This window comes from Herpailurus yagouaroundi, unplaced genomic scaffold, assembly GCF_014898765.1.
Source record: "Herpailurus yagouaroundi ecotype Mexico unplaced genomic scaffold, PumYag 197, whole genome shotgun sequence".
Classification (NCBI taxonomy): domain Eukaryota; kingdom Metazoa; phylum Chordata; class Mammalia; order Carnivora; family Felidae; genus Herpailurus; species Herpailurus yagouaroundi.
In genome coordinates, this window is record NW_024412428.1 from 1,112,126 (window position 1) to 1,129,441 (window position 17,316).

The 17,316-nt window shown below is 51.5% G+C and overlaps 2 protein-coding genes across 4 annotated transcripts in view; one reads left to right on the forward strand and one right to left on the reverse strand.

The window, feature by feature from the left end:
• Window positions 1–10,260: 10,260 nt before the first annotated feature.
• IL17D (interleukin 17D) lies at window positions 10,261–11,844 on the forward strand (the record flags this gene model as incomplete). Its single annotated transcript, XM_040447993.1, has 1 exon — window positions 10,261–11,844. A coding segment is annotated over one exon (489 nt), but the record flags the coding sequence as incomplete, so codon positions are not given.
• EEF1AKMT1 (EEF1A lysine methyltransferase 1) overlaps window positions 11,220–17,316 on the reverse strand; it is a 31,172-nt gene continuing 25,075 nt past the window's right edge. The window contains exon 5 of one of the 3 annotated variants that reach the window (XM_040447990.1): window positions 11,220–12,106. In XM_040447990.1, the coding sequence (XP_040303924.1) occupies window positions 12,069–12,106 (38 nt within the window). In that variant the 3' untranslated portion in view covers window positions 11,220–12,068. Of the gene's footprint in view, window positions 12,145–16,683; window positions 16,978–17,316 lie in introns of those variants that run through there. The other 2 variants (XM_040447989.1, XM_040447991.1) reach the window with 2 other exon arrangements.

Here is a 17,316-nt window from a genome sequence, read left to right on the forward strand (position 1 = left end):
GGCATTCTGAGAGCAGCCAGGGATGATGATAATATTTCATCCCATCGTCACCTCTTCCAAATTTCCTCACCTGAATAAAATGTCTGTACCGTTAATACCAACAGAAACATTGAGCCAAGTCCTGGAAGGAACACACATACCACGAAGTGAAATTCCTTACGGTGTCTGTCTTCCAGAAATGACACATGAAGATTTTGAAGGACAGTACCCTGCTCACCAAATTAATGAGGTCAAAGAGAGTGATCTACTTGAGGACTCTTCCAGAATTAAATAGAGTCTAAGCTAATGTTTTGATATAAATTATTCCTCGTAACCAATGAATGGCAGCAGCTGGTTCGTTTCAGATCAAGGTGGGCGCCACCCTTCTGCACGCAGGAGCTTCGCCTGCCCCAAGGACGGACACATCAAAGACGGCTTTGAACCCAAGTTCTGCAGATAGTTAAGCCACCCCGTGGGCATGAGCTATGTTTTTCCTTTGAAGACATATTTCCCAGCTGCACTGAATGTGTGGCATCTGCCGTGACAAAAGAATGAAACCCTTCGAGCAGTTCTCGCCCTCATTCTGATTTCCCTTTCTCCCCCTTCCTCTGGGAAAGCTTTTTCTCTAAATTGTCTTCCACATTCTTTTCCAAGCCATCACTGTCTCTCCAGGCTTCCCTGATCGCCGGGATGAGCAGATTTTACGTGGCGTCAATGGATTTTCTGGTTGTAGATTTAGTTTACCGACAACCCCCCTCCTCTCCCCTCTGCAGAGCAGACTCGCGCAGCTGCAGCTGGCCTGTGCGGGCAGGACAGTGCGAGGGGCTGAGCTAGGTGAGGAGAAGACTTTGGACAAGCCCCTCGCCCTGTGCGTGCCTCAGTTTCCTCCTTGAATAAAGGGAGAAGACGGACAGGCGGAGCCCTTCCAGGTTCCCAGCAGCCCGGAGCCAGCCCAGTTGGCAGGAGGGCCGGGTCAGTTCTGGAGCCTGCCTCGCTGGCTCGGCTTCAGGGCCGACCCCGATGCCAAGTTCAGGATCACAGCGAAGTTAACCTCAGTCCCCACACAGGGGCAGGGCTGACCCCTAACTCTCCTTGGCGGGCGAAGAGGGCCAGGTGAAGCCCGCTGGGGCTCTGACTCCTGGCATCAGGTGCCAGGTCAGACTTTGCTCTCCCGGGCCCATTTTTTTCCATGTCCTCTTTCAGGAGAAATGCACAACTGATGTTTCCCTGGAGGGGCCAGAGAAGCATTTTCCAGAGTTCCTTGGCAGCGTGCGTTGAAGATCTTGGCCCTCTCAGGCCTCGGGGAATGGAGGCGGGGGTGCAGCTCAGGCTGCTGGCCACAGCTTTCCAGTGGAGGGAATCTGTTTGTGGTCCTCATGACCCCGGCTACTCCCTGGCGGGCGAACAGAACCCCCCCCCCCCCCGCCCGTAGCAGCTCTGGGCCTCGTCACGCACCATTCTTTCCCCCATGGTCTCATAACCACCCCCTCCCAGCTGTGGGGCTGGTTCCAAAGAGAAAAGGCAAGGTTGGAAGGTTACACAAACCCCATCTCAGTGACTCATTATCTCTCTTAGACCTGGAGACGTAATGGCCTCTGCCAGGGCTGCATTCTGGAATTATCTAGGGGGCTTTAAAAAACTACCAACACCCCGGCCCCACGCCGGGGCCGTGAATTGCAGATCTCTGGGGTGAGGGAACAGTGATCACTGGTTCCGGAAGCTCTTTTGTGTGTCTCCGGCGAAGTGCAAGTGAGATCTGCACACCATCCTCTACAATGCCAACTGCTTGTTGGGTGAACAGTGACCTTCTGCATTAGTTAGACTCCTGCAACTGGTGGGATCATGAAATTTGGGAAAAGGCAATCATCCGGTTGTTTGCTGTCAATCTACATATGGCTAACCACCTCCCGGGGATGTTGCTGACTTTGCTGACGGTCGGTGTCCCCACTTCAAGTGAGCAAGACGAGTCACTTGGGCAGCTTCTCGGCATGTGGAGCTCCTGACTCAAGGGTCAAGTGTGGGAATCTGTTTTTAACAGACTCCCACGCGGTTCTTATGCAGGTGGTCCGAAAACCACGGTTTGGAAATTCTTGCTTTTGCCTTCTCTTTATTGCCTATCTCCCGGGCAGAAAGACGGGTATTTTTCAGAGGAATCTTAGCTCTCAGGAAGGGAAGTTGCTTATCCTCAGCTGTCCCCGAGGGCTGCCAGATGTCTTTGTATTACTGTGGTTTCAGAAGTTCTTGATACCTGGTAGAGCGAGTCCCCCTCCATCTTCTTCAAAATTGTCTAGAGTATTCTTGGACTTTTTCTCTTTCTACGAATTTTAGGATCAGCTTGTCAAGTTCTAAGAAAAATCTACTGGGATTTTGCTTAGAACTGCACTGACTTTCCAGATTAATTTGGGGAATTCTCTGGTATCTCAGAAACTCCATGGATTACGGTGTCCTTTCTAAGCAGAAGACATTGATAAAAAATAACACATTAATAGTCCTGCCATCAAGAAGTTCGGGGAAGTAGCCTGGATCAGACCCATCCACTCAACCACAAAGAACCAGGCAGGGGCCATGACTTGCCCAATGTCCCCATCGGTAACTAAATTGGGCTGAAATTTTAGGTTCAAGTCTCGTATTGACTCCATCCCGCCCTTAAAAAAAAAAGTCTATTGAGCTGAACTCATTGACCTTACGATCTGGCAAACCATGACCCCTGAGGCAATTTCGTTTGCACTTACACCTTTTCAGCCCTTGTGGGTCCCCAGTCTGAACTGGAGAAGGCATTCTCTCCCACTTTGTACCTGGGCTTGGGGTCTTGGAATGGCTGTGAAGCAATCGTCCTGGGCCTCTGCTGTTTTGAGATCAAAATAAGTCTATGTTTCGCAAAGCGGGCAGGTGAGCCATGCCGGCCGGTTTGGGCCAGTAAATCCCACGGCTATACTTGGGCATCAGACGGAGCGCAGCGCGTGGCTGTGGTTCTGTCTGCTGGAACGTACTCATTGTTCTCCCGGTGGCAGTCCTCGCGGAAGCGCTTCGAATTGTTTCCTACCGAGTTCAGGGTCCCAGGGGCAGTGCTCTTTTCTGTCTCCTCTGCCACTTACATTCCTCTCCAAGCTCAGTTTCAATCACCTCTAATCATCCCTGGAGGACTCGTCCTTTGTTCTTGGATTAAGCTGGGCCAGCTGTCATCCGCTCAAGCCAAGCTTCACACGTGGCCCCAGGGACACTTTTGGATCCCGTCAGAGGGGAAAACTTGATTTGTTTCAAGTAGGTTCCCGTGCCAAGCTTCCACGGAGCAGCATGCAGAAAATGTGAAGACAAAAGAATTATTGCTTACGAGGAGGCAAGACAGCCGTGCGGGGTTCTTGCTGGATTGCATTTCCATGTTTGGTAAGAGAAAAGGCTCCCTGTTGGAGTTTCTTCTGTCTCGTTTTTGTGGCGGCTTTCCTTAACCAGGAAGCACTCCAAGCTGGTAATTTCCTCAGTCTTGAGGCAGGAGGTTGGGGTGACAGGTTTTGGCTTCGTGTCTGTCCCCTGGCCATCTGAGGCTTCCAGACCTTTTCTCCTGACCTCTTTTCCCTCCCCCAACTAGTGTCCTTCACAACGTGTCTTGAGCTTTTTGTCTTCCACGGTGCTTGCTGGCGTCGATACCTCCAATACTGGGTGTCAGGGGTGCGATATGCATCGTATCCCCTCCTTTGGTAGCTCATTTCTACTTTAAGAGAAACCTCCTGGTCATAAAACCACGATTTGAAAACCATCAGTGCTTACACTATGTTTTGTGTCCCACATACCAGGCAGAGGCGGGGGCAGGCAGATGTCTCTGTCACAATGCCTTAGCCCAGAGGTGTTACTGTGACAGTGGAAATTTCAGTCTGGGGGGACTTGCCCGGTAGGGGTGGGGTAGATATTTTGTCAATGAGCCGTCTGACCATCACAGCATCAGGTGACTGTCAGTTCTCCCGTCATTAACAGACGGTACATGGGTTGGTACATGGGTCGGTACGTGCGCGCTATGGTGCAGAGAAAGACAAATCCCAGTTGTTTGGAATCGAAAGGGATGTTTGATGCCCCCAGGTCACACGAGCATTCCAGAGGAGGAAACTGAGTCTGAAGAGGCTGCCCCAGCCTCGATTTTGTCCTGGACTTGGGTCTATGCCACTATCAGAATGATCTCTCTAAACATCCACTGATCATGTCTCTACGTGCTTCGGGTCCTTGTGTGGCTTCTGGTGGTCTGGAAAGTAAAATCAGACTTTTTGCTCTGATCTTCAAGGCTCCTGTACCCGTCACATTTCTTATTAAATCTTCACCCCCTGCACTCTTAGGCATGCACTCCAGCTGCAGCCACCTGCTCGCAGATTCCCACCCACCTGGTCTCCAGCTTTCCTGCCCTGGGGGTGGGTTGCTCAGCACTTCCTCCCCCTCCCTCGTCCAACTCAGCCCTCCTTGTTCTCTAAAGCCACCTCGGACTTCCCTGGCACAGTAGCCTTGAGCCACCCGCACGTTCCGGGTGGTCTGTGGGCTTTGTGTTGCTTTGGGGGGCTGGCTTGAGCATTCATGGAGGGGCCACACCCTCTCCCAGTGCCCACCTTGGGAGCTTAAAAATTCTGCCGAATTAATAATCACCACAGACCTTCCATTTGGCAAATTCTCAGGGCACTGTGTAACTTCACAAGGATTTAGCACTATTTGTGTGTGTGTGTGTGTGAACACTCATGTATTTCATGTGTATCTCGAGAAGATAAGGACTCTGTTAAATAAAAACCACACAGTACCATTAACACACTGGAGGTTAATACTTCCCTCATATCTTCTAATATTCAGTCAGGTCAAAATTCCTCGATTATAAGCATTTTTAAACTTAAAATTTTTTTTCTCTGTATTTTTTCTGTTATATTATTTAAGTCTGTGTTTTGAAACAGTTTCAAACTAACAAAAAACATTTGTGAGATCAGTACAAAGAATTCCCATGTACCCTTTAGCCAGATTCCCCAAACGTCAGCATCATAACTCAGCAGAATTATCAAGAGCAGGAAACACGCGTTGATAACAGTACTATAATCTGGAGACCTTATTCAGGGCAGCCCACCAATACCCCCTTTCTGCTCCAGGATCTAGCCCAGGCTCACACATTGCCTCTGGTGGTCCGGACCCTTTAGTGGCCTTCAGCCTGCAACGGTCCCTCGGGTCTTTGTCTCTTGGGACATTGAAGAGTGTGGTCAGTTGTTTTGTTGAATGTCCCTTGGTTTGGGTTGGATAAGTTTTTTAAGCAGCCATGATATTTCATCCAAAAGGAGACACTGCACGTAGAAGGCTGCTCGACTCACGACTGCACCGAGACAGCAGGTGTAGAGCAGGTCAGCGACACCCCATGCCCGGGGCTTAGGTCACCCTACTCAATGCTCTTTTGGGTTCCTCCCTTTCCCGCTTGGAACAAACATGTGCTGAGTTTCCCACATTCTGTATGTTGTTGGTCATATCCTCACGGTGCCATTTAACGTGTTCCTCTGTCCCTGTATTTCCAGTAAACCAGCCCAATCAACTCCAGCTTTTGACTAGCCCCTCTACAGCATCCGCCTTCCTTGGCTCAGGGAACGCCACTCCTGATTCTGGCAATCTCGACAACGAGATGTCTTCTCCCTTAAAAGCTGGCTTTCCCCTACTCGGCAATCAAAAAGAATGAAATCTTGCCATTTGCAACTATGTGGATGGAACTAGAGGCTATTATGCTAAGCGAAATTAGTCAGAGAAAGACACATATCATATGACTTCACTCATATGAGGACTTTAAGACACAGGTCAACACAGGGAAGGGAAGCAAAAACAATGTAAAAACAGGGAGGGGGACAAAACATAAGAGACTCTTAAATATGGAGAACAAACAGAGGGTTGTGAGAGGGGGGACGGGCTAAATGGGTAAGGGGCCTTAAGGAATCTATTCCTGAAATCATTGTTGCACCATACGCTAACTTGGATATCAATTAAAAAAAATAAATGTAAAAAAATTTTGAAAAACTGAAAAAAAGTTTTACAACTAAAAAAAATTTGGTTTTGGGGCGCCTGGGTGGCGCAGTCGGTTAAGCGTCCGACTTCAGCCAGGTCACGATCTCGCGGTCCGTGAGTTCGAGCCCCGCGTCGGGCTCTGGGCTGATGGCTCGGAGCCTGGAGCCTGTTTCCGATTCTGTGTCTCCCTCTCTCTCTGCCCCTCCCCCGTTCATGCTCTGTCTCTCTCTGTCCCAAAAATAAATAAACGTTGAAAAAAAAAATTAAAAAAAAAAAATTTGGTTTTCCCTATCTTTCATTTGGTCTCTCCACACACTCCCCTGAATGATCTTACTTAACCACCATTAACTATATGCTAATGATTTAAAAATCTCCACCTTCAGCCAGTATCTCTCTCCAGGAATCCAGACCATCTTCTACCCTGTAGTCTGAAAGATCTGTCTGAAATCCCATCTGATTGGATCACTTACCTTTTTAACATCCTTCCCATTGCCTTCAGGGTCCAATCCAAATTTGGCCGTGAACTGGAGGCCTCTTAATGACCCAGGCTCCACAGATGGCTCCAGCCCATCTTGTAGTTCCCCGTCTAGGCCGTGGTTCCTAACACCGACTTAGTCCCTCCACTGTACGCTCTGCCCCGTGCCCTAACTACCCTTTCTCCTCTCTTCATCTGGACGAATCCACCCAGGAACCACCTTTGCTGGGAAGCCTCCCCCGCTGCCGTGGCTGGATACACCCTCTAACTGTGTGTGCATTTGTCTCCCCGGACGTACAGTAGATATGTGTTTCACCTACATCCTCACTATCCGAAACGTCACTGGCACTCAGGTGTTGACTGAATGCTGAAGGTGACTGGAGGCGTTACAATTTCCTTTTCCTTTGAACTTTAAGTTACGGTCTCATATGGACTTCAGGGTATGAAGGACAGGAAGCTGTGTGGTCCAGACCCACTGTCACCAGCTCACCAGCCACCGAACTCTTATTCTCATGCTAGGCCACAAGGATGAGTAGAAATACGGCCCCGACTCCTCCCTCCCAGGGGAAGGCGTAGAGAAAGTGAAGCTCTATCTCACGGGCACCCAGTGTTAGGAGGATGTGGGGCATAAAGAGGTTAACTGACTAAGGGAATTGGAAAACTTTTATTTTTTTATTTTTTTATTTAAAAAAAAAATTTTTTTTTCAACGTTTATTTATTTTTGGGACAGAGAGAGACAGAGCATGAACAGGGGAGGGGCAGAGAGAGAGAGGGAGACACAGAGTCGGAAACAGGCTCCAGGCTCCGAGCCATCAGCCCAGAGCCCGACGCGGGGCTCGAACTCACAGACCGCGAGATCGTGACCTGGCTGAAGTCGGACGCTTAACCGACTGCGCCACCCAGGCGCCCCTGGAAAACTTTCAATGATCTGAATTGGACCCTGAATATGGCAAGATTCCATTGAGTCGACACTGGTTTGGGGGCAAGGGCATCGAGCAAACGCTTAGCTGAGGCACTTGCAGGGGGCACTCTGCTTGGGGATGACCGAAGGCTGGGACGCACCAGGGACGAGACACGAAGGCTGGAGAGGTGTGGGGACCACGTGGTGGAAGCCTCTGAAGGCAAGGCGAAGGGCTTGGACTCTTCCCGACACGGACCCCCATAGCTCACCTGCGTACCCCAGTGAGGGGTGGGAATGAGGCTTCACAGAGGAGGCTGAAAAGGCCGGAACGTTACGGTGGACAGCTTCATCAGTCCTCGCGAGGGGAGAGCTCACCACGTTCCAAAAGCTCCTGATGGCAGAACTCAGGAAAGAGTAGCGATAAGAAGCTCAGAAAGTCTTTTTCAGCTACTATTTTTGTGTTCACGTTGGAGGGAAGGATGAAGAGACAAGATCGGTGTAGTTTCAGTGTCGGGGCCTCGGAGATCACTCGATTGTGCTGACGGCCCCACCCTGCCCTGCTCCCGTTTGCGTGTAACAGATTTATCAGCTCTCACCCTGACTCTGCCCGGGTCGTTCGAGAGGGAAGCGGAAGGGGTCTGTGACCGAGCGCTAAGCCCCCAGCAGGGACACCTGTGTCTGAGGCCCCCTCGCTCCCCGCGATGCTGCTCCCATTCTTCTGGGCACCCCAGAGGGGAGCCTTGGAGTCACTGCTGACTTCTCCTCTGACCTCATCCTCCACATTCAAACAGTGGCCGTGTACCTGGAGATGTCCCTCTTGGCAGGCTCCAGTGGCAGGTGGGCCTGGGTCCTCTGGTGTAACGGTCACCCTCCTGCTCTGTGGCACCCTGCTGGTTCCTGGGCGCCCTGGCCTCCTTTCTGTCTACGTGCAGCGGGTGCCGTCCAGCTCACCCACCGCTCTGCGCTCCGGGATGCACGGCTCCCCGAGTTCCTTCGGACTGTGTAAATGGCACGTAGCTGGCGGCGAGTAAACTTGCTGCTGTGTGAAGATGACCGCTTCTAGGCTCTTCCCCACCCAATCACGCTTCAGTCCACTAACGTCCGAAGACGTTGGATCCAAACAGAAAAAGAAACCCATGTCCTTTCCTGACACATCTGGAGCCACCCACCCTCATCCAGCCACTGACCGAGAGTTAACACTTGCCTCACCGACACGAGCTTCTCGATGGAGAAGCCTCTTGGCCAATCGGTCTAACGATCCCAGCACTCCCGTGCTTCAAGTCCATTCAGGCTTCCACCCCCCCACGCCCCCACTCACAGCCAGCACTGTCCGTCTGCCCACCTTTTAGCTCCTTTCCGAAAGAAACCCTCAGCTCTGTTCTTGGACATCCCACTACTCGCTCACCCGCCCCCACTTCTCCTAAGCCCCCTACTCCCCGTTCTTTAATTGGATGGTCCAAACACACTTCTTAACCGGAAATTTCTTCACTTTGTGGATGAATTTTAGTCATTAGCAGCGAGGACCTATGGGAGAACCAGTCCAGAGGGGGTTCCATCTGAAGGACGTACAGCTGTGCAAACTCTGCAGGGTGAGGGCCAGCTCGGGCCACTGTCCCTCCCTGTGCAGCCACACTCCGCTCTCAGAGCACGCGTTAACAAAACCCGGATGAGAAACCATATACACCTCGAGTTCTTGTCTGTAAAAACCTTTGGGCACACCTCAAAAGCTTAAGATCATAGGCCCCTTTAAGATTTAAAAGCTTAGATCATAGGCCCCTTTGGCACGGCACACTGGGGGGCCTCCTGGGCTCGGCATGTTGTAGGGCTACGAACGTGTGGCTTGAGAGGTTAGAAGTCGTGGCTTCTGACTCTGAGAGTTTAGGGTCCCTACGACTCGGCTCCAGAAGAGGAAGAAACATTCAGAAGAGGACTGTACGTGTTTTCGATGGGGAGATTAATGGAAGTGAGAATTTGGGGTCATAGCAGTCGCCTGTGTGAGGGGACATTAGGGAGGGGCCCTGGGTCCCCACTAGTGGCCAGATGGCCTCTTGGCTCACTGAAGGGGATGATGGGCGGGGGGCGGGTAGAGTTCTGTCTGAAGGTGCTTTTTTTTTTTTTTTTTCCCTCCCAGGGAGCCATCTGACTCCGCCAAGCCCTAGACTCCTCTGGCGTTGTGGCAGCAGGCTGCTTTGTAGGTGTTGACGTTGGTTTTTGGCGTCCGACCAGAAAGTAGGGAGCCTTGGCGGAGGATGGAAATGATCACATGTAAACCGGCGTTCATTCCCCCAATGTTCCGGGCTGGCCAGGCTGCCCGCCCCAGTGCGGCTTTGGCCCCTTAACAGAGGAGGGCACACAGACCCTGACAGACAGACGGACACAGGGCCTACCCTGTGACCTTCTGGACAGGTGTCTGGAGCAAAGGCCCATGGCTCTGTCAGAGCCCGGGTGGCCAGTGTCTGCTCCTTGCAGAGACGGCCCCTTCCCGGAGACCAGTGTGGGCAGGCCACCTGGGACTGCAGAGCCAGGTGGCCGGAGGGGAGGCAGATCTGGGGCCTCGGGGACCACTGCTCTAAAGCTCAGGGCTGGAAGTTGTGGCCAGAGACACAGAGGCTGTTCCAGGTTCTGGTGGGTGTACCGGTCACCTGTCAGTGAGCACCCCACTGGCTCACCGGCCCCCCGGCCTCTCTCAAGCCGCCTGCTGCCTCTGCCAGGCTGTAACTTTGGTGATGAATTTCAGGCATTAGCGTGAATATATACATTTTCCTTTTCTACGTATGTTAGCGCAGACTCTGAGAGCGTTGTCAAGGAACGGCCTGAGAGTAGCTATAAACCCTGTCTTCACTGCTTGACATCGGGCGGACTCACGCGGTGGACCTGTTAGATCGGGGTCTCGCGTGCACGCTAACCGCCTGCCACATTAACTGCCGGCCCCACCTTTCTTCCTGCCCCAGTAACCAGTGGTCCCCGGGCTTACCGGTCCCGAGGCCGAAATCTTTCGGAGGCTGCCCTCTCTCCGCGCGTCGTGTGTTCCGTTGCCCCAGGGCACGAACTGAGCCCGCGCCCTCTTCCCTGCAGAATTTCCTACGACCCTGCCAGGTACCCCAAGTACCTGCCCGAGGCCTACTGCCTGTGCAGGGGCTGCCTGACCGGGCTCTTCGGGGAGGAGGACCTACGATTCCGGAGCGCCCCGGTGTACATGCCCACCGTCATCCTGCGGCGGACCTCGGCCTGCGCCGGCGGCCGCTGGGTGTACACCGAGGAGTACGTCACCGTGCCCGTGGGCTGCACCTGCGTCCCCGAGCAGGAGAAGGAGGCCGACGCCGTCAACTCCAGCATGGACAAGCAGGGCGCCAGGCTTCTGCTCGGCCCCGGCGACAAGCCGGGCCGGCCCTGAGGCCCTTGCTGCCCAAGGCCCGCGTCCCCGGAGCCGCGTCGTGGGCGAGAAAGCGAGGACGCAGCGAGCAAGCGGGACACCGGGGCGCGCCTGCGCGGGACGGGCCCTCGGCCCGGCCGGCCGCCCTCCCACCCCCGCTTTCCTTCCGGCTGCCGGAAGTCACCCGGGACGCGACGTCAGGCCGGCGGCGGCGGCGGCGGCGGCGTGCGGCCGGGACCTGCCCAAGGTGGCTGGAGGCCGGGAGGGGAAACCGTGCGTCGGCGGCCCCCTCGGGCTCCGAGCCTTCCCCGCAGCGCCGCGCACCGTCAGGGCCTCCAGGGGGAGGGGTGACCCTCCGGAGCCAGGTGGCAGGTGGTGCTTCCGGAAGGCAACTGCTTTAAAAAGGTGGGATACATACCTCCCTTTTTATTCCACTGCTTTCAACGGAGGAAAAGCTATTTTTATAGAAGGGGTTTTGAGCAATTCTATTAAGGACTTTTTACGTCACGTGCATTTTCTAACCATTTCGTTTTCACTTGCTCTGGCAAGATTTTTTCAGAAGCACGATTGGAATCTTCGGATAAACTCTTTGGCTGGCGCGGTGGCCGTCCCCGGATTCGGCCAGGCCCCAGTCGCTGACCACACCAGAGCGGACGGGGCTAAATGTGACCCGCTTCCGCTGAAGGTCTCGCAGGCTGCCGCGCGGAGGACAGGGAAGCCCCGGGCTCCGCTCGCCGCCCCCAGGCCAGGGGTTCCAGGGATGTCACACTTGGTTCGTTCAGGAGCATACATGTGGCCGCAGATTCATACCGCTGAACATTTGTTTTCGCTTTGAAAGCAAGTGGGGCCGAGTAAGAGGTGGAGGGATGAGGCGACAGGTAGAATGTGGTATCTCTGCCACGTGTCAAGAATCCAAGTCTCAGTTTCAGGGCCTCAGGAACTAGCGAATGGGAGAAGCCGGCCAACTTACGATTCCCAGAAGTCAGTATTGGGGGCCTCTTTTTCACACCCTGCGACGTGAGCTGAACCCATAGTCTCTTCTGTAGGTTGAACACCATTATTTGTAAAAGCGAGAATTTCTTTTTAAATCATTAAAGCAACGGTGGATGAAGGGTACGTTGGCCGCGTGCGTTTCTCTTGGGGCTCGGCTGGTTTCCAGAGGAAGCTAACAATCTTCACTTTATCTTCATTCCGTGGTTGAGATTTAAATTAAGTCTCATTTGGTCTTTGAAAGATCAACTGCTCCTGCAGTCCGTCTGTCTTCTCTTCCGTGACACCCCAGCCAAACCAAAAAGTGTCTTTCACTCTCAAGCTTCAGGGGCTGCACGAATCCCGGAGCTTTAGCTTCCTAGTTGCCGAGAATCAGCCTTAGTTCGATCTGGAGGGAAGGTTCACGGAGAGAACTTTCAACTTGTGCTAAATAATGACAGAAGTTGTACCTGAAAAACACATTGCTGAGCAAAATCCAGATTTTCCAAAAATTCAGAAATTCAAAATTTAAAGTGCTAGCTGTGGACAGTTCTAGACCGTCTGGGAATTTCTTCTCCGTTCCACCTCTGAAGCGGTGGTGAATGTGGAAAAAAAAAGGTATCCCTAGTGGTAGTATATCTGGAGTACGTTCTTGTCCAGAAAGCGGAAGGTTTGGAGCAAACTTTCATTGCTAGCTCAACAACATCAAATTCGTAAGTTAAAAAGTGCTTTTTAAACCACTGGTTTGGGTAATTGTTCAGTCACTGCCACTGCTGGGTAACATTTTCCAGTTACTCTCAAATATAAATAGTGCAAACATCAGAGGAGAATAAACATTTGGAGAAAAGATCATGATTTTATTGTATTATTAGCTTACCTAAACTTAGCTTGTGAAAAGGTAGCACATTCCCAGTGGAAGAAATTAGCTTTCCATTCTATAGAACCAGGAAAGCAACCTTTCTTTGTATTTTTTCTCTGAATGGAATATTCATACACTTAATATTTCTCGAGCACTTGCCGTGTTCCAGGTACTGAGCCCCTGGGAGATACCTGTAAGCCAGGTGCAGTCTCCACCCCTAGCGAAAATATAACCGGCACTGGCTCTCCGAGCAGCTGGGTGTTTGTGGGCCACTCCTCACAGGAAGTGCTGCCGGGTGAATCTAAGCCCCATTTTTCTCACTGATAATGGGTGGTGCCGCCTCCTTGGTCACTGTGAGGACGGAACACCATTTGTAAAGCACCTGGTATGGTGCCTGGCACACAGGAGGTATTAGAACATATTGGCCTCAATGATTTACAAGTGACATTAAAAACAAGTATCAGGTTGGGGAGCTTGGGTGGCTCAGATGGTTGAGCATCCGACTCTTGATTTCGGCTGAGGTCACCATCTAACGGTCGTGAGATTGAGCCCTACATTGGGCTGGGCACTGAGCGTGGAGCCTGCTTGAGATTCTCTCTCTCTCTCTCTCTCTCTCTCTGCCCCTCCCCCATGCACGTGCATATGCACACACACTCTCTCTCAAAGTAAATACATTAAAAAAAAGATTTGACCATGTTTTAAAAAAATACCAAGCTGTTCTTTCTCCAGGTTATGCCTATTGCTTTAGCAAGTATGTATCATTAAAATGACTTTTTGTGAGGCTCCTGGGTGGCTCAGTTGGTTAGGCGTCTGACTTCAGGTCAGGTCATGATCTCGCACTTCATGAGTTCAAGCCCCGTGTCGGGCTCTGTGCTGACAGCTCGGAGCCTTGGAGCCTGCTTCGGATTCCCTGTCTCCCTCTCTCTCTGCTCCTCCCTCGCTCATGCTCTGTCTCTCTCAAAAATAAACATTTTAAAAAATGACTTTCTGTATAAAAGTTTACAAAATCTATCACTAGGCAGCAGCGACCAGATAGAATATGTTCGACCAGATAGAAATGTTACCTAATGGGAATTAAAAATTTGGAAAAAAAAAATATGTTGGAGTAAGAGGGGGGTGATGGGAGATGGGGAGATATTTCAGTGAGTAATAAGAGTTTATTGGGACAGAATTTTGTTCTTGGTAGAACTAAAGGGTTTTTTCCTTCTTTTCCTTGGAGCGGAGAGAGGTCATTACTGTTTTATCAAATAGGGAAATTCCCTGGCCTCAGCTGAGCAGCTTCCCCCTCCCCCTGCGGGTCTCCAGGACACTGATTATTGTTCCCCACAGTTCACAGCGGGCCTTGGGTGGATGTGGGACTTCATGGTCCCGGGCTCTACCCGTGAGACTTTCATAGCTTCTTCCCTCCTCTCCAAATGTGCCACGGTGACTACGTTCCGTCAAGGGATTCTGTCTGTCGCTGAAGAGCTCCGTGGCCACCCTTGGAATGGACACACCGTGCTGGTTCCTGAAGATTTTTTCCAACCAACCGACAGTATCTCCGCCGTATGCTTGTTTTAGAAAAACCGAACCATTTGGGAATAGCGATCAACACCCATCACAAATGCCAGCAGCTCGGCTTGCAGGGGCCAATGACCCAAAAACTTCTCAGTTTACAGCATGTCTTGTAGCAAAGGCGAAGGGGAGAGAAGGGTCATTCTTGGCCCCCAGTTCCTGCTCTGAGAAAGGGAAGAGCATGAAGTGTCCGTCTGAAACGGGGCTTCAAAAGCGACTCCGGCGTTTCGTTCGTTCCAGCTGTCCGCGTTCCCATCGCCCCCAAACACGCAGCCGAGTAGCTGTACGGACTTCACGGCGGTCAGCAGACCGGATACTATCATCCTCCCTCTTTCCCCTCCTACTATGGTTACTTCGTGGCTCGGTGCAAATCTCTGAATTAGCAAAGGACTTTACAAACATGTCCTTTTCAGCTTTTGAAGTGCTTTGGTCGGGTGTGAGAGGCGAGGGTGCTCCCAAGAATTCAGGAAGCTTACTTCCAGGCCTCCGGGCAGCATGGGCACCCCTTCCTCCCACCCCACTGCTCCTGTGCCCCGTGTGTGCCAGCCAGAGGCCAGGGGCACGGCAGCCCCGCCTCGTGTTTCCCAAGACTCCAGAGGTAGAGACGCCGGCCTCTGATGAAATCCAGAAGCGGCCACGTGTGAACACAGGTTTCCTAAAATTGAAATCCTGCAAGGGGTCGGCAGCAATAAAACACGCGTTGGCCGCCTGTTATTCAACGTGATTGAAGGCTTAATGCGCTGAGCCTTGTCCCTTCCCTCCCCCACCCTCTGTGAAAGAATAAGGTTTCTCTTCGTCATCTAAAGGCTAGACTTCTAGGAAAGCTAAAATTCTGTATTTCTAGGCTGCTGTGTGCCCCCAATTCCTAAGTTACACATTACGTTTGTATACATGATTTGTTACTAACATTTATTTGTCGGTGGCCTAGGTAATTTTTACTAAACTGACTCATGAGGAAATAATAAGGTGGGGGTTATTTTCTAAAGAACATGTATTGAACCCTTCACATGTGCCAGGTGCCGATACACCGATAAAAATATAAATGTCTCATAAAAATACCAAGTGATTTTTTTTAAGTAAATGAAAACTTATCCCAAAGTAGAACAATAGAGGACTGAAAAGTTAACAGGCGGAGGCAAGCGCCTCCCCCCCCCCAGGCCGCTGTGCGTTTCCTGGGCACACACACGAGGCTCTCTGGGACAGGCAGGGTTTCCTGTGGGGAGCGGCCATCCCCCCTTCGCCGATTTTCAAGAGCCAACATTTCCCGCTCCCCCTCCACGTGCACTGCGGGTCCACCGCCCCACCGAGGACCTGGGGCCAGCGCGCTTCGGTGGGGAAACTGCCAGAAACCAGGTCAGAGAGAACATAAAGCTCTGCCGGCCAGCGACACATTTTGCTGCCTTTCACGTTTCGATAGCAAAGCGAGTCACGTGAGGTGGGAAGTGTTATTCCTTTCCCAGAGGGGTTATTTTTTAAGTTTTTATTTGCAAATGATTCTGACTTCACAGGAAATTGCAGAATTACTACAGAGAGGTCTTGTGTGTCCTTTCCCCAGTTCTCCGCAGTGGTAACATCTTACATAAGCGCAGGACCACAGCCAGGGAATGGGCATCCGTACCGCCCACACACCTGACTCAGAGCTCACCAGTGGTACGCGTGCGTGTGCACGTGTGTTCTGCGTGACACCGTCTGCGGAGTTTTGTTTCACCGCTGCACAGTCAAGATGCAGACCAGTTCCATGAAGGTCTCCCTTTTATGGCCACACCCACCCCCTACCCCCATCGTAACCTCTGCCGACCACCAATCTGCTCTCCATTCAAGAATGTTGTTACATAAATGGAAACACAGGAGGTAACCTCTGGGGACTGGATTTCTTCACGCAGCACAAGGCCCTTGAAATCCATCCAATTGCAGGCATCAGCAAATCATTCCTTTGGGTAGCTGAAGAGGCATGTTCTGTGATGCGGATGCGTGATGAACAGTTTCTGCAGCACAACAGAGGCCAGCAGACTTCTCACCTCCTTTTTGCTGTAGTGTTTGGTTTGCTGATGGCACTTTCTCAGGCAGCTCGGAGCAGCTGACGTGGCTTTAGCTGAGGGTGCGGGGGAGGGGGGGGTGCTGAGCGTGCGGCACCCGGGCTGTGCTCCTGTCATCCCTCCATAAATAGGGACAAGAAGGAAAAATCCAGAAGGCTCTAGTTCCGAGGATTATGAATTAATACTCCTTCCAAGAATTATCACCTCCTTTCACGGAGGTAAGTGGTATCTCCTTCAGGGGCAGATCAGATGACGGTCCCCTTCACAAGTCCTGCGATGCCCCAGGAAAGCTGCCGAGAAGAATCAGCAGCCCATTGGGTAGAGCCAGAATGGGCCTGTTAAGGGGGGCAGATGGCCTGAGGCAGAGGCCTGGGTCCTAATCCAGGCCTTGGCCAAGCCACTAAGCTGTCTGTACTTTGGCTTTAACCTGTACTTAGGTGAGGAGAGCGGATTTTAGACAGGTTCTAAGATTTCTTCCCAGGACAAATCCACAGACTCAAGTTGGCAAAGGCATCCCGAGCCCTGGCAACAAGGAAGTCATGATGAGATGCTGTATTCTTTATTTTGGAAATCAGGCCAGAGCCAGCCCCATTCTAGGGGACAGGAGGAGGTTATAGCTTTTCAATCTACCAAGGAAATAGTGAGAGAGAAACGTCACATAGGATCCTTTACTGTGTTATGTTACTATCTACACTGAGATTTCACGGTCTAGTCCAGAATCATAATTCACATAACAGCGAAACTCATTTCCCAAGGTCCGGGTGTGTTTTGGAATAAATTTGCACATCTTCACGCCAAGAAGTTTCGCTGCCTCTTCTTCCATGACGGCACCTGAAGGGAACAGACCCAGTGAACTCGAAGCCTGAAATACCAACCACTGTGCCACCACGAGTGGTGAGGGGTTCTAGACTAGAATACGCGAGGTAATGAGATGATCATATCACTCAATAAATATGGGGGAAGGTCAATTCTTTATATCCCTTTTCACTTTCTTCAACAAATTTGCAAATTACCTACTTTTTTCCTTTTTAATTAACATTTTTTTTTGCTTTAAGTTTTTTAAGTTTCTTTTGAGACAGAGCGTGTGCATGCACCAGTGGGGGAGGGGCAGAGAGAGATGGAAAGAGAGAATCCCAGTCTCCACACTCAGCTCGGCACGGAGCCTGACTC